Source organism: Sinohyriopsis cumingii, unplaced genomic scaffold (genome assembly GCF_028554795.1).
Source record: "Sinohyriopsis cumingii isolate HCF-2022 unplaced genomic scaffold, ASM2855479v2 utg000426l, whole genome shotgun sequence".
In the NCBI taxonomy this organism is placed as follows: domain Eukaryota; kingdom Metazoa; phylum Mollusca; class Bivalvia; order Unionida; family Unionidae; genus Sinohyriopsis; species Sinohyriopsis cumingii.
Genome location: NW_028315897.1, coordinates 9,676,606 through 9,694,577, shown reverse-complemented (window position 1 = coordinate 9,694,577; position 17,972 = coordinate 9,676,606). Strand labels below are relative to the sequence as shown.

Below are 17,972 nucleotides of genomic sequence, written 5' to 3'. Positions count from 1 at the left end.
TTGAATGATCTACAGTTTCATCTGACGCTTTACTTTAACCCATGTCATTTCGGCTCAGAATTAATTATAATTACTGTCGTGAAGAAGAAGATGCTATATTGAATTTTTGACATCAGTTGAATAATTTGTACATTCTTGTACTTACATTTAATTCATAAACATAAAGGGAAATAATTCGATCAATACCTTACCTTAAACGGTGTTTTCCCCTTGAAAAGTTATTTTTATCTCACATTTTGTCACCTGCTTGGGTATCTAGGTCAAGTTTGTCGAACTGTAGTATTTAAAGTCACGAATACGTAGCAAATAAGATAACAAGGTGAGCAATTATTGCAAACACAGTGGAACAAGCTAGCAGAACCTGTCGTATAAGGCTTTATGCGTGTGATATGTTGCATAATGCCAACATTACCGAATAGTCTATCAATGGAATTGATGTAAACAGCACTACAATAAAACCAATACAGCTCTGTTGATATCGATCGAAGAAAACGAAAATACTATCCTCAAAAATGGCGTCGGGAAGACATGAGTGCAGTATTTGTATAGATAATTTTAAGAATCCTAAGCTAATATCATGTCACCATAGCTTTTGTTACACGTGTCTGGAGGATTATGTACGGGTTAATCTTCGCAACGGTCGATTTGATTGCCCCATTTGCAGAGCAAGTGTGGAATTACCTAATAGTGGAATTTCAGGCTTCCAAAGTAACTTTTACATCGAGGAGACTGACAGCAGTGAGAAATTGTACTGTGACCTGTGTGGTTCTAAAAATGCGGCATGCAGTAGATGTTTGGATTGTGAGGAGAATTTGTGCCAGTCATGTTGTCATGCGCACGAGAAATCGAAAGTTAGTAGGAATCACAAAATATGTGATTTAGGAACGCTAGATTCTAAAACGAAAGGCAAAATTCGGCAACGTATATTTTGTGATCAACATCCAGATGACGAAATCAGGCTCTTCTGCAGAGACTGTAAAGTACTTATTTGTTTCATGTGCAAAGTGGTTAGTCACGAAATTCATGTTACAAAACCTGTTGCTGATGTTGCAGCTGACCTGAAAAAGACCCTACAGACCAAACTGAATGAATGCTCAGAGAAGCTGAGACGTATCGATGTATTTAAGCAAAGGGGGGACGAACTTGATAGATGTATTAATGATGCGGAGAGGGAGGAACTGAAAGCTGTGGAAGATCAGGGTTCAGAACTATATAAAGCCGTTGAGCAAGAATTGGCAAAAGTGAAAACTAGGATAAAAATGGTTTACCAAAATCTTAGACAGCAAAATGCAGTTTACATAAAAGATATGCAAGATGAATTTAAGACGTGTTCGAATGTAAAGGACAATGCGCAAACATTAGTTGATCAAGGGACAGACATTGATATAATAAAGAAAGGCCCCCATCTCGAACAATTAGTTTCTGGAGTCATATCAAAGACCGATAAAACACCTAATACTCGTCTTGAGAGAAAATTCTTCTCCCCAGCTGGAATCAAACCAGTTAAACTGATTTCCTTGGTGGGAATGATGCAGGATTCTACTGAAATAAGCCCCGTGAGTATCATTCTCGCTTTGTGTAGTTATAAATCCTTACTTCTTATCTTTTGATAAAAAGTAGAATCAGTTCAGAACAGCTACATTTGCCTTCCTTTGCTGCGTACCTTCCTGCACAGATATTCTTGAACCTCTGTGATGAGTTCTGAACTTTACCATACATATATTGCATCGATTTCAGTGTTAGGATTCCTCGAACATACACCTCATTGCAACGAAAACATAGTAACAGTAATAACCTACATAAACAAGATTCATTTCTAATGGACACAAAGTAGCATAAAAGGGTATCCGATTTTGCCCTTTAAGTAATTTATTAACTTTCCACTCTTCCCACAATTATGGGTTTACAGGAATCACTGTCATCGTGATACTTATATTAAATAATTAGTTTTGTTGAGCCTCGAATGTATTCATGTCCTGGAATAATATGTTAGTCTCGACCAAGAGTCATGACCCGCATACTTTTGAAGTTCAACCAATTATATCACATGATCCAAACAAACAGCATGTTCGTACAAAAAAACCTTGTGCTTAAGGTACACATACCCTTAAATGGAATAATATATATATTTTAATTCATGTATAATATTTTGTACACAATTTATATTTTGTTTAAAGTTTTGGATAGCGTGTCACCATGTAGGCCTCCGCTCGTGATCATAAAGAGGCCACGAAGAGTATAGTTTAGTTTGAAAAATCCAAGATTAGCAGTTTACCATCCACTTCAAAGTGCATCCTCTGTATTGCTATCGCTAATGCAATATAACAGGAAGAGTGTTTCTGGCAGAAATGGGGGGTGCTCTGTCAGTAGAACATACACTGTGGCATCATATGCACGTTGCTAATTAGTGTTTCCGTTAGGATATAAGTATATTTAGATAGCTGAATAAACGGAAAAGCAAACGCACGTGGGATCCGATCAAGCTGATACAAATGACGGTTTGCTTAGGCCATGTGTATATGTCATGTATACACAATAGTATACATCGGTTTTGCTTATATTGCTATAGGAAATAACAACAACAACAACAACAACCACGTGACTATATCCGACAATGTCCGGTATGGTGTAGCTTACAATACCCATCAGCAAACAAAGAATGTTAACCGAATAATACACTTCAACTTATTCAATTTTGATGGAACTTACAGTGAGTTGCAAAACTCCAGAAAGTAGACATAGGTAAAGAAATGGTTTTGACAGCAATGCACGTGTAACTCTTACCACAGGTTAATATCTAAGAAACGTTATTGATTAAAAGTTTTTCTAACAATGTGACTCAGTTTTCATATTTGAAATGGGAAGATGACAATGACATCACTAACTGGCTTAGTTTTAGATCAGCAGGTAGGTCTCTGCTTTTTATATGACATTAGTGGTAGCAGAGACCTACCGGGCGGTTCTGATTTGATAATGAAACTTTCACCCTGCAATCAGTTCCGATTATTGGACGCTCGCTAGTAATTCATTCATTTATTTACACTGACCTTTGCATGCATATAGTTAGTAAAAATCCCTATTTTTCTACCCATAGCAACAAATTATTCAGAAGACTCGTGGTTTTTGTAACAATCCCTGTCCGAACAAAATATCTGCGTATTCATCATTTACTAAACCATTTTTATACATTGCTGATGCAAGGGTAGAAATCAGCAGCAGCCCAGGGCAAGCGTAACGCTTATAAACTTTCCGGTGAATATAATATGTCTAGGAACTGACTAATATTTGCAGCAGAACTGCCGATAAGCCGAGCCGTTACTCGTCTCTCTCTCTCTCTCTCTCTCTTTCTCTCTCTCTCTCTCTCTTCATATATATATATATACACACACACATACATAAGAGAGAGAGAGAGAGAGAGCGTGATCAGGCCCTACAGAGAATTCCAAGTTCAACAAGTTACCCATTATTTAATTTGATCGCTTGTGGATTGAATTCGTTAACGCATCAATCCAGGTAAAACCTACATAACAGAAATGGGAAAGGTCATTTAGTGGACATCAAATTGTGGTAGCATATGAAAACATTTTTAGTGATATTTCCATTTGTATATAGGACAGATGAGAATATTGTACAAAATATAGCGGATCAATGGATATAGGATGGAGTCAAGATTACATCATCAGTTCTTTCAATCGTCTAAAAGACAGTCTATGCGTAAACAGTATACATGGTATTGTGTATATGCATCGCATTAAATTTCATTGTTAGTTAGAACAAAAAAACTGTCACGTGACTATATTCGACAATGCACGGCATGGCATAGCTTTACATATGCATCAGCAAAGAAATATAAGCATCTGAAGATTAATTACAGTTCAACACTCTTATGTATATTTGTTTTTCATTGTTTGTTAGTCTTTTTTCTATCCATCATTATGTGTTATGTTTAACTGTATTAAGTACATGACCCTATCCAAATTCAAGTTCATTGTATTGATGACTGAGGAACTGGTGTTATTTACATTTTGTGAACAAATAATACATAGTATATTTGTATGATTGTATGTTAAATATATGAATCATTATTTTAGTCTGATTCAAGGACATTATGTTTGCCATGTTCTTGATTATACTTTTAGTAACAAGCATTCCAGAATCGAACATTCCACTAAGTAGACAAATGGTTTTCAGAAAATGCGTAAAGTGACCTAGGTAAAATAGAGGATTATATAGTTATGCTTACTTGAGACATTACTTATTCACGATTTAGCAGCATTATGCAGAAACAGTCTTATCCTTGTTTGCTTTTAGTGAAATTATTTATTCAGATCAATGTTAATAAAAATAGAAATGTATAAAATGTCACCATGCTTGCCATTTTGAAAGAATTCAGACAAGTTCCACTGACACAAAGGGAAAAGAAAATGTTTGCATTCTTCATTCCAGACAGACTTCATCAATATAAAGTTATGCCGTTTGGGATGAAATATTCACCTTTTACATTACAACGTTACATAAACTTGAGTATATATGGTCTAGATAATTATGACGCTTACAATCGATGCTATCTACAACGATACCTGGAAAGATCAGTTGGAGCCATTCGAAAATTCTTTGATATAGCCATTGATGCAAATTTGACAACTTAAGTGAAAGTGTCTTTTGCAGTTATTGTTTTACTTTTGTACGATATGATGGTGGACAAAATTAGGTTATTGTGTTATTTTTGTGCGATATAATGGTGGACAAAATTAGGTTATTGTGTTACTTTTGTACGATATATTGGTGGACAAAATTAGGTTAAACCTATATATGATAAGTTCAAGGATATCTCTGAATTCCCGTTCCTTTCATTTTATAGCGACTAGTGCAATTGTCTGGTTTGGCTAGATATTACATGAAATTTGCTCCAATTATTCAAGAATAATGCTTGAGCAATTTGTTAAGTAAAGGTACCATGATTCATCGGTCTGAAGAACGTAAGGAAGCATTGAAAAGTTAGAGGTCACACTTAAGAGTGTACCAGTGCTTTCAGCGTAAAATGTCAGTCAATCATATATATATATATATATATATATATACAATTGATCATATACTTTGTGTTATCACCTTTTAAATCATTTCAGTGATTTGAAATTATTTGATGAACCAACAATATAACTTTTAAAACCACATTTCATCCCGTGTATCTGTGACAGAGTCTTGCCACTTATACAGGTTTTACGTGCAGGCCTTAAACTACACTGACGTTACTTTAATTTCAATACCTCTCCTTTTTTCATCCATTTCGGGAAAAATATTAAACAGCTCATGTCATGGGTTAATGTTCAGGCCATTTAATTTCATTTCAAGATTTATTGTTGATACAATTGATACTGCGCAGAAGGGACTTGGGTTTCACTGAATCACTTAAATTGAGTCTTACTGTTTCGAGGAGACAGTCATCGATCCCAAAAAGCTTCAAATTCGATATATGTACAATTATAGTTCATGTTAAAAAATCACTATTATTCCATAATGATGTACAAACATCATTAAACATTGAACTGCTTGCCCATTTTCTTGCATGTTTTCGGTTATATTTTGTTCATCATTTAAACCTGCAATATCTTTACTTTTTCATAAATCTAAACATGACTAAAATATGTTGCTTCCCAGGTAGGCTCGCTTGGCGCTCAGCATTAAGAGGTTAGTGTTAGGACTGGTCGGCCCGGTGTCAGGATAATGTGACTGGGTGGGACATCATGCTACATGTCTGCGGCATGATGCCTCAGTGCTAGACATCACTATAAACTGCCACATTGCAGACATCGTAGCGATATGACTGAAAAATTGTTAAAGCTACGTTAAAAATCCAAACCACATCACAACACTTCCCAGGTAGCGCCAAGGTCATAAGGTATAGATCACATTAGACTGGTTCAGACGCTTTATATATTATGCATTTCATGCAAGTGATTGTATGGTGGCCTTTAAATCAGGGCTGACTTACATAAGAATTCCATGAGCTTCCTTAGTGTATCACAAAACCTTGTTTAGAAAAGGTTTCATGCAATGGCATAAAGGTGTGTTGTTTTCCTGTGGAAACTTCACCCAACACGCTATATAAATGAACCTAATTTGTCTCAATGTGAAACAAAAAAAACCACACGTTCAGTACCTTGCATAAATATATACATATACATGCATGCATACATACATGCATATATGCAGGCATGCATTAATGCATACATACATACATCCATACATACACTCATGGTACACGTACGTTAGAGCATAAATATTTACATATAAAATGCGTTCATCAAAAACAATATGCAATGTTTATATTTTGCTCTGTTTGCTGGGTAGTTTGTGTTATATTATAGGAAGGTAATGTTCAATGCTCATATTAGAAAGAATACAGTAACATAAGGATTGCACGACCACCACGATATAGGCTACAGTATATATACCTCTAATGTAAACGCTACCCACTGTTGTCACTCTCCACCTGTACATTGATATCGTGAAAGCGTTCATGCCCCGGCAAGTCTACCTGGGAGCGCTTAGTCATTCAACACCAACTTAGCCTGTACAATATGCTCCGCCCACTCATAGAAACTGCTGCAAGTCTGACAAACAGGTATTTCAATAGAAGGTAAACAACGTGTGTCGAATTATTGCAATTTACTGTCCTATTGTACCGAACTCAAACAGCAATATCATATCAATACATGCTAATGTCGATCAGTTATATCATGAACAAACGTGTGAATCTACAATAAGTCCGTTCATGGTCATTTTAGATATCAATGCGATTTAATATATATATATATATATATATATATATATATATATATATATATATATATATATATATATATATATATATATATATATATACATTCAAACGAGCATGCATACATGCACACATATACATACACACACAATCCGTGAAACACATGCACACCTTACATACACTGACAACAATAAACAAACAATGCCTGTATTCGTAAAGCCACTCATAGTCTTGGCTATAGATGATACTGTGCACGTAGTAATATGACATGTCACCTTATTGACACGTCAACTGTTATATACTGTAAACTGATGACTATATATATGGGTTCATGAAGTTGGATACATTTCGTTTCCTACATAATGCCATTTATATTAGTTATTATAAGTTTGGTGTGATGAAACGGGATGTTCATGTCTCTACCGGCGTTACACCATTTAATGACTGCCTCTTCAAATTCGTTGAAGATTCTTGATTTCTGGGCCGAACGTCTTGTAGCCATCATTGTTCTTTTCCTAGTTATTTTAGTTACGTTGAATGCATGTTTGCCGGAAAGTTGTACTGTTTGATAATCTAAGCTTGGATTGTCAGACCCAGTTTTCCTTCAACGCTCTTGTTTTTGGTTTCACTATATCTTAGCTCTCTCTCTTCCACTTTGTTCCTTTTCGAGTTTCCATGCCTTATTGATTCAGCTTACATGTAGTGAGAAAACTGACTACCTATATATTTCCAAAAAGAATTTGAGAAATCCAACGTAGCTTTAGAAAGGTTGATACGATTCTCCGACCTTCTGTTTGGCAAACCTACTTCAAATATAATTATATAAATTAACTAAAATAATAACTGGGTTATCAAAAGGCAGATCGATAGTTGGATTAGCAGCAAACGATAAGCGAAACCCCTTTTTCGTTTAATCATTATTCACAGTTTAGACATACTGGTGCCACGAGTCAGAAAATCGAACATTCCACTCGTGAATGTTTTCAAACTTCAGATAATGCGTTGTCATTTCAATCAGATTCGAGGTCTTCGGACTGTTACACTACTTCGATTATGGACTGTACTCAAATAATTAATGTTCGGATAATATATGTAAAAATGTATATACGCATAACAAATTTAGCCCAATTGTTCCGATAATAATATGTACTTTGATGGGTCGGATAGTTCAACCATTACGATACCCGACTTTATGTTTGGTAACATCAATAGGGGGTGTGTACTTGGGTCTGATAGTTCGACCATGATGATACCCGAATCTGTGCTTGGTTACATCAAAATGGGGTGTATAGTTTGGGTATGAGAGTTTACCATGATGATACCCCACACTATACGTGGTTACATCAATATTGAGTGTATACTTTGGGTATGATAGCGATAATACAATGATGATAGAGGACTCATAGTCTGTGCCTAATTGCAACAATGTGCGATGTTCTTTTCGTATCATTTTCTTGACCAGCATATCGCTATGTAATATTATTAGTTTGTTATACCTTCATATCTCTCTCACTGTCTATCTCATACGCTCAGACACACAAACGCAAGTAAGATCTTCTTTGTGGAAAGACCTTCACTCAGTGCCATTCACAGGGCGAAATCTTATTGGAGTCCCTACACAGACTTAATAAATGGACATTTCAGTTACAATCACTCATGGTGTTTTGATATAATATGCTAATTACAGCAGGTTGTACATATTGATTTTTCTAATTTTGTTGATTACGAATATTCACAAGAAGACAAATTTATTCGTTTTATTAACCAAACACGATCTTTGGTTGGTAGGTTTATATTTAACATCAGGTGCAGCACTTTCCTTGGGGTATTTTTCCATGGAATGTGCGCGATATGCCTTTTTCGGGCCTGCCCGGGCTAGCATCACTGCCACAATTCTTGATATACATCGTGCAATCAAATAACTGAGCTACCGCGGCTGAATTCACTTTACTTTTCTTTCAGTTTAGGTGATTTGGTCAGGCCTCAATTTCTAGAAATGGAAAGTAATTTATTGTATAGAGTACTGAAAATAAATATCAACAGCTGTTCGTATTTTGTCGATGGCATTATGACAAAAAGAACACATCTTACTAAATGCAAATATTACCAACTGAATACTTGACAAATGAATGATATATCACCTTTTAGAACATGCCAATATAATCAATCCAAATATCTTAACCACTCTTCCGGTGTTTTGTAGTTCCTTATTATTTGTACCTGTTTTACCCAGTCCTATATAATTCAAGTAGAGCATTATTTTATGTTCAGTCTTTCTTCACCTCAAATCTAAGTCCCAGCACAAATTGTCCGAACAATGATAGCCATCTCATATCCAGTCTACAGGCTAACATTGTTTACAACATTCGTGGCGGTGCGTTAAACGGGCAACATTCAAAGTTTTTATTGATGGCGGAGAAACAAAGGGACAACGATCAAACTCGTTATTGATGGCAGGGTAATGGGGGCGGGGCGATACAAGTCATCATTGATGGATGGGCACTAAAAGGACAATGTTGATGATCATCTCTGGCGGCGGGACATTCAAGAGACAACAGTATGGTTTTAATTGATAATGGTTGTATAGAGAATAACATTGAAAATCCTTGCTTACAACGGAGCATTCAAGAACCAACTTTCAAAGTCATCACTAGGAACGGGGCATTAAAGGGGCAACGTATAAAATCATCATTAGGTAGAGTTAATTATTTAAGGTCAATTTGGTTATTCCCTCTTCCTTTTCTCTCTTTATCTCTACGATCTTATGCAAAGTTTATATGCATATACTGTGTGTACGTAAGAATATGCTCAGGCTTAAAAGCCTTCATTTGAAGACAAACAACATTAATTTATTTTGTCGTTGTTAATATTATGTTTATTATATTCTTTCAGGAAGAACGGGAAAAGCCGTTACGAGTAAGTATAAATTAAATATGAAAGGATATTATACTCTCATTCAATAAGTACCCATCATGTAATCCAAGAAGTTCTGTATAATGTCAACATGATGTACATGTATAAATTTAATATACATACATAAACCTGTCACTAAAATACGATGTTCTTCTACTACGACACATACATTTATCTGGTTCACGTGTTTTTTTTATACTTAGGATTAAATGTCAGTAACTCCATTGGGGATTATGCGTTATTATAATGACTTACTTTAGCGAATAAATACTAAATGACACCATACTCTGCATCAAGGCACACTCGTTTTTCTTGCCAGGAGATGATAATGAGATTTTGATGATAAAATGAAGGAATAGTGTTCTTTTTATAGAAAGATATATGTAGCATGATTAAGCTTCCAGTGATCATTTCAACAAAACAATGTAACGATCTGATAGCACACTCGTTTTTAACTTTGCAGTAACACGCATATACGGCATTTTCCCACATATAAGGCAACACAGATCATATTATCTCCATTTCAGTACTAATTGTTAGGTTTTAAAGTCTCTACATCATGTTAAACACGCAAACTGTTTTGTTTGTTAGTCCCCATTCAAGCGGTGAAGTCGACAAGAATTAGAATGGCTGACATGAGGGAATTCAGTTCTTCATACAACGTACATTTCACCTCATCTATGCTAGTTATTGTTGTAGCGTAGGTGCTGATCAACACGGTACTCCTGCTGTTTTCCAGATTAAGTTGTGAAGTCATTAGGCGATCATTCATATCCTTGGGAAGGCCGGTACGATTGTGCACTACAGTAGACTTCACGCATACTTCTCAACGTTTTTCACTCTTGCGATCAATCCAGCGGCACGTATAACCACCACCAATTTCCGACTGCTGCCCCACGTCTGCTAGGCGAACCTCACTCAGCTCTTCTATGTACCTATTTGTATCTTACCAGTTCTCTAGTAGCCATCGAAGTCTGTTTCTCATGTAGATATGCCTTGGTGTTGTCCAAATTAATTCGAATATTGATGTGCTGAATTTCAATACCATCATTTTGTTTTCTTTTCTGTTGATGTTTGACCGTATGGATGTGACCTCCGCCAGCCGCGGTAAACTGGCGTGGTTGGGAAGAAGCAGGCTATATTTAAGCTTTTCTAGTCAATTACGCGTGCTATGGAGAGGAGCAGAGTGATCTTGAGAAGGGCTGCCCTGACACTCAGGGTGATGACGAGTTCCATTGCTACCTCGGTCTATTAGAAAGTGACACTATTATCCGAGCTACATATGTGCAGGTTCGTGACTGCAGCTTAAATATTATCCTCACTTGGTGTTTTTTTCTCTTCTCCGTCTCCACCGGACTTGGATTTGTGAGGAACGGGTTTGACGCTGTGACATGCGCTTGGCTTGCATTAAAGTGAGATAGAGCTGTTCATTTGGTCATCCTCATTATATCGTCCTGGCCTATCTGGATCAAGTAGAAAGACGTAATCGAGACAACTCGAGATAAGTCTGAAAACATTGGATGGTTATGGCGTCTTTAGTTTCTCGCCACGATCACGTTCCACGACCCGTTGCTGGCTTTGTATTTCTGACTTCTCAACAAGTTCGAGGTTTCTTCCGTGCAATGTGCCGTGTCCAAACTTCAAATACGTATATATATATATATATATATATATATATATATATATATATATATATATATATATATATATATATATATATATATATATATATATATATATATATATATAATCTAATTAAATTAGGGTGTAAGGCCCTTACCTGGTTCAGCCCGTCTCCCAAAACAATTTGCAGAGCTTAGCCAGTGTTCCATGGTAACATCTTCTTGTAGCCACATATGAGAGCTTAGTGCCAAGTGGTGACTCAAGGTAGATAAACAGTCCTGAGAAGGACACACCTTGTCATTCAACCTGAGGTACCACCCATCTCTGACACGCCATGTATGCACACAACAGCACGCACATACAAGGACATAGCAAGTTAAAAATTAAACAGAAGGAGAACTAAATGTGAGAAAAAGCATGATAAGACTTACTGAGAAGTATATACAATATGTGGTAGAGTTCTGCCGAAGTAAAGTTATACACTGTTTATATTTGTGAATATGTACATGTGTATCCCTATTTCATTAAAACCGAACTTGAAACCTAATAGACTAATACATGTTTACCATTTCTAATATAATGTTTGCTGTGTTATTTCAGGAAAAAAGAGAGAAGTTGGAAAGGGTGAGTACATATCAATCGGAAATTGACATTCTACAGTCAGTAAGCAAATAAAAATTAAGCAGTTTGATAATTTTCATAAGTCATTAATAATATACGCCAGCGACTGCAATCAATGTTAGTATAATCCAAGTGTTCATTTTACCACCACCCCATACAAGTATCATGTCATCTCTTATTTAATAACAACTAAATCATATCAGGTCATACTACGTTATCTCCGTGGTCTAAGTTAGTGTTTCACTAGGGCTAAAACAATGTATCGATATGCCTATGCATTAATACTTTAGCTGTAACGATACACATAACGATGAAAGAGATGGAGAATCGATACAAAGCCAAACTTAAGTTACTTTGTTCTTCAGCAGTCATGAATAATTATTATTATTTGTACTTTTTATTTTTGAAAACTACAATTCATCTGAAACAGCATCTGCAGTCACATAAACTCTTTGTACTATTAAAAACGAAAACGACTAATGATAATTCTCGCTCGCCGTCTTCAAATTAACATAAAGTGTAATGGGTTGTAATCTGCCTCCCCACCCCCATTTTCATCCTTATTATCTTAGCATAGTAGCATTTCTAGCATATAATATACATTCTGAACGTGATTGACATAATAATGAAGTGCTTTGCTCATCATTGCATAACCATATTTACTAGAAGTTATACGTTGACTGTATCATGTCTGCTGTGTTAGATCTGAACGCTACACTACCGGTATGTCGTACTGTGAATTATGATAAAATGAATTCGCATTGGCGGTTATGGATCCTTCCGGTTCAGGCTGAATAATAACCACCAATCAGAAATTATTGTAGCTTATCCCCTGCATGACAAACATGAAGTACTGGCAAGGCAACATGGAAATGTCACGCAAGCATCACTAATTTATAAGTAAAGTAATAAAACAAAAATGCCTTCAGGTTGTGCAATGACACGTGTCATGCAAAATTTATACGAATTCGTAATCTTGAAGAACAGCGATGTGTGAGACCTCCCGCAAATTACTTTAAAGTTCTTCATATCAAACTGTGCTCGGCAATGTATACAGTTTGTATTGAACCATTTTGTCGAGACATCTCTTTCTCCGGTTGGCAACGGTTAACACATATGATTTCTTCAAGCATGACATGAATGGCTGTCAAACTGTATTTGATGGTGCCCAATAATAAGCATTATTATGGCGTAGTTTGTCCCCTCCATGAAAGAAATTTTACAAATGCGCGTTTAAACTATAGCTACATAGAGGATCCAAAGTGTGTGTTTCCAGGCGTGGTTCAATACGACTTCGTTCGGGTATTACTGGCTTGTGATAGCAATGATGACAATGAGTTCTGATGTATATCGATTATTGGATCTGGGAAAATGTTAAAGCCAGTGCGTGATTTTGAGCCTATACATGGTCTTAAATACGAGTGAGATGTAAATGTTGCATGGACAAAATTAGATGGCATGGCTGTAAATCTCCCTTTCAGCGGTATTTTGAGATTAAAGTTAGAAAGGGCTGATTAGGAAGCCTAAATTAGAATACCTTCAATTTAAAAGTAATATGCAATTTTATTTCTTATCAATCGAATTACCCATGCGGATCATATGCTGTAGAACCATATATCCATATCTCGCTTAAGACAAACTGAACAAATAAAGGTAATACATTTAGGAATTAGAGATATTTAGTTTGAATATCTCTGTCTGTACAAGCAGCGTTGACATTGATGGACTAAAAAGCCAAATACAGAGTTAAAGAGTACAGTAGGCACGCAACTACTGATTCAGCAAAGTTTATATTAGTGAAAATCCTATTTTGGAGCAGATATTCACGAAATATAATATATGTAAACCCCGCAAAAGTGTGCATAACAGTCATACAAGTCAGTTTACCAACATTTTCAAACTCACAAAGCTAGCTATGTATAAGCCTCCCCAGAAGGAAGCTGAGAAAATATGCATACAAAGATAAGGAGGAGATTATTTTCAGAACTGATTAGCATATTAATGCTTATATAAGCAGAGTGAGATGTTTTAAAGATGTTGAATTCAGCAGAGATCTAAGAAAGTGGAGCAGGAAGAAAGAGAGATATTGAAGTGTTAGGTACATATTGAACTATATCCGCTTCTTCATCCCGTCTTCTTTTCTAATCTCCCTTTTTTATTTGACAAAGGGAATGTCCCACTTAAGAAAATATATAGTGACAGTATATCCTTAAATTGAGCACGGGGAACAAATGTGGAATTTATATTTATATAGAGAGTTATATAACAATTGAACGAACGTGCCAATGGAATAAATGAAACTAACACAAAATCAGTGATGAGGCAGATTCCAAACGGCCAAGTTTATCAATAAGCCTAACTTTAAAAAATTAGCATATGACTGGGTCTATCAGTAGTTTTCTTTCTTCACTAGCAAACACAAGTACCTCTGGCAGCAGCATTATTTTGTATCTGCGTGAAGTACAATGGGATATATTTTGTTGGTATCATCCTCATTCCCATGACCGGATTTGTTCTAGATCGGATTTTCTTTGCATGAAGAAATTGCAGTATTAACAGATTATAATGTCTTCTAAGCTTACATTAGACACGAACATGGTAATAAGATGTTTTCAAAGAAATCAAGCTGTGAAAAAACATAGGGCATGGTAGCTAAATTGAATTAAACGGAGCCACCACTAAATGGGCCGAAAACATTAAATAAAACTCACTGACAAAACTTTAGGTAGCATGTTTGAAAGCAGTTGTGTTATTTTGTCATCGATGAGACTTGATTCGACTCGAAATGCATAAGAAAATGTAATTTCTAAATTTCAACATGAACACCCATTCAATGATCTTTTAGACCTTTGTTCCAGGAAATTATATTTAGTATGCAACTTTTAGAATTATAAAAAAAAAATAAATGCATAATATAAACGATTGAAATGTATGCATCAAAAAGTTCCGTATCTGAATCCAAATTTCCAATTTTGCTAGAAATTGTCCTACACTTACAAAATCGTCTGCTACCCAACGTGTCAGTTTGCCGCTAGAACGGGATTCTCAAGACTATTCTCCGGCTCATAGTCTGTTTCTAAATTCTTTAATCATTTACATTATATCCTATTAACTGTTGTTTTCTTCCACATAATAGCTTTTTATATATAAAATAATGAAATTTACTAATGTTTTCACAAGATTGGTTTAGTTTGCTGAATGTATCTTGCCATTTATTATCAATGTTACGTTGAATTTTGTCAAACTAGCTATAAACCTGACCTAATTACTCGATTGGATCGCTGACAGAAACAATCCAGAGTAATATACTTCATATCTGTCTCGCGATGGATAAACATTTTATCTTTTCAAAGCTTTGCACATAATATACCGATACATCGCGAGTCATGAAAACACGGAGGTTGTATCCCGTGTATCGAAAATTAATATTATTTTGAACAGAATATTATGTAACAATTGCCTCTTTTCAAACGATAAGCATTGCAGCAGCTTATATTTGTCAGTCTGTCGAATTCGGTATGCGTTTTGCTTCAATATTGGTGAGTGAAACCTTAGGTGCGCAGAAATGCCCGATAATAGTGTATACCGATAAATATTGTACCGCTGGCTGTGCATTGTGACTAATATCGACACGGATGCAAGACATCCTCATAACTATGAACTGATTTCAAGCAGTACAGGGCCCGTCTAAAAAAGCGTGAGGATATGACATTTTGACGATTTAACCACATTTACCAAGTTAACATCCTTAGATCACAAATAAGAATATGATGATGTTAACCAATCTGAACGAACAAATGCAAAATTACACCCATAAAACCCTTTGTATGCGTGTATCTTTCTCATAGCTTATACACATCCAATATATCGAGACCGTAAGCATATATAACAGTTTTTGAAAGAAAGCGTACTAGTAATATGATCTCCAGATTTGTAACAATCTCAGTCAGTCAGTGTGTTTCGCGTACTTTTTAAAGTGTGATGCGTCTTGTCTTACGATTCGTTAATGGTGATTTTATGTACATATTTTGATATACACACATAAATATTTCAAACTGTGTCTTTTAACTCTATTTGTTTCTTTGCAATTGACATATCGCGTTTTAAGCATCACCTTTGTACAAAAAGTTAAAATAAAGAAATTAACAACCTAGCGAAATGAGAATTGTAATATGTTGGTAATCGAAACAGTAAGTAGGGCTGAAATTCCGAAATAAGAATGGACTATGTCAGAAAATGACACAAGTCCAAACAAATGCGAAAATTGCCAAAAGAAAGGGCTTACACTTAAAGCACTACAAATGTTACGAAAATCATTTGGATGTTTGCAGAGACTATACAATCGTCTGTGAAACGTTGGATACCTATCCAAAATAGTAATAAGAACACAAATTTTAATATTGTGCAATATTTTTAGCAGAGACTGAAATTAATCCGGGGAAATGTAAAATATTCGTCAATACTAAGAGGAGTTATAAAAATCCAAACCTCATATAGACTATAGGAGTCTGATAAATTGTGGAACAATTTGAAAATGTTGTAGAGGCGAAACGGAATACTAATATTTTGAATTATACTGAATTTAGAAGAAAATTAAAGGCAATTTGCCCCACAGTTAAAATTTTGTAAAACATTTTTTGGCAAATTAACGGAATCATTTATAGCACAAATAAAAAAGTGAGGTATTTTGTTATAGAAAATAAATACATTATTCAAAACTTCGGGAATGCATGTCACACATATTATTGATTTACTAAAATTGGTAAAGAACGTTTACAGTTTTAATAATGTTTTAAATTATTAAAGACATGTATACAAAAGTAAAATTTTAATCAGATTATTATTGACCAACATTCACACTTCCCAGTCAATTAAAAAGTGTAAAGTGAACCAAAACATTGAGTCATCTTCTACCCAACACCTACATTTGCTATCCAGTACCGACATTCAGCATGCCATATTTAAAAGAAATCAATGAAAGTGTATTTTCTGTATATTATCCATAACAAAAGTAGAAGTCAAAATATATATACACTTACGTGATTACGTGTATTCTCTTAAAATAGGATGACGTTGAGATTTCCTATCACATCACATAAATCAACTGTTCAGCTATCTTTCTGATTGGAATACCTTCACTTGAATGGTTTTCCTCTTCTTGCCTTCCGCTATGTTGGCCTTTAACATGAGTGGAGAGTCAGTAACCCTGTTGGAAATGAACTTTCCATTTGCGCTTTGTTAGTCTGTGACGGAAGGTACAATATGTTGTGATTTTGCAATCGTCATAGATAGGGAACCAAATAGATTCGTTGTCTTGGATCGAAGAGTACTCTGTTTATACGTTAGAGATATGTAACCAATTAATCTCAAACTTGAAATGCTCCAAGGATAAGCCAGAAGCAAAGCGACGACAACGCCATTTGTCAATATTCACTTTCGAATTAAATATACTATATAATTTATTTGATACATATATTCAATATATTTTTCAATCAACGCTCTACAATAATTTTATCAGAAGTTCATAATCACTATGAAATTTGAAGAAAACGTGACCGGCCTATATCCTACACGATCTACCTCCACTGGGTGGGTGGGGGTTAGGGGGAGAGTTAAGATAAATCAAGAAATATTTTTTGTAATGTTTGAATTTTGTGACTTTATGACATCTCAAATGAAACGTAATGTTTAAAGAAATCCATATCCTTAAAGTTATTTGTCTTTATGTTTTTAACATATTATTTAATGTCAGAACTACATATATCAAAAGACCGCTCCGGTGGCCTAGTGGTTAGAGCCTCCGCCTCGGATGAGGGAGGTCGTGGGTTCGATCCCGGCCGAGTCATACCAAAGACTTACAAAAACGGTACTAACAGCTGCCTCGCTTGGCGCTCAGCATTAAGAGGTTAGTGTTAGGACTGGTCGGCCCGGTGTCAGGATAATGTGACTGGGTGGGACATCATGCTACATGTCTACGGCATGATGCCCCAGTACTAGACATCACTATAAACTGCCACATTGCAGACATCGTAGC

The 17,972-nt window shown here is 35.5% G+C and overlaps 1 protein-coding gene across 1 annotated transcript; it reads left to right on the top strand.

The window, feature by feature from the left end:
* Positions 1-298: 298 nt before the first annotated feature.
* Positions 299-11,992, top strand: LOC149774162 (protein meiotic P26-like). Its single transcript, XM_089945853.1, has 3 exons — positions 299-1,556; positions 9,674-9,697; positions 11,918-11,992. The coding sequence occupies exons 1-3, from the start codon at positions 513-515 to the stop codon at positions 11,990-11,992; spliced, it is 1,143 nt and encodes a 380-aa protein (XP_089801979.1). The 5' UTR covers positions 299-512.
* The last annotated feature ends 5,980 nt before the right edge of the window (positions 11,993-17,972 follow it).

What these genes read in the sequence shown, in the direction of transcription:
- LOC149774162 (XM_089945853.1), top strand. Translation starts at nt 513, where the DNA reads ATGGCGTCGGGAAGACATGAGTGCAGTATTTGTATAGATAATTTTAAG. An exon ending in ATTCTACTGAAATAAGCCCC is followed by an intron (nt 1,557 to 9,673) that starts GTGAGTATCATT and finishes ATATTCTTTCAG; the next exon opens with GAAGAACGGGAAAAGCCGTT. An exon ending in AACGGGAAAAGCCGTTACGA is followed by an intron (nt 9,698 to 11,917) that starts GTAAGTATAAAT and finishes GTGTTATTTCAG; the next exon opens with GAAAAAAGAGAGAAGTTGGA.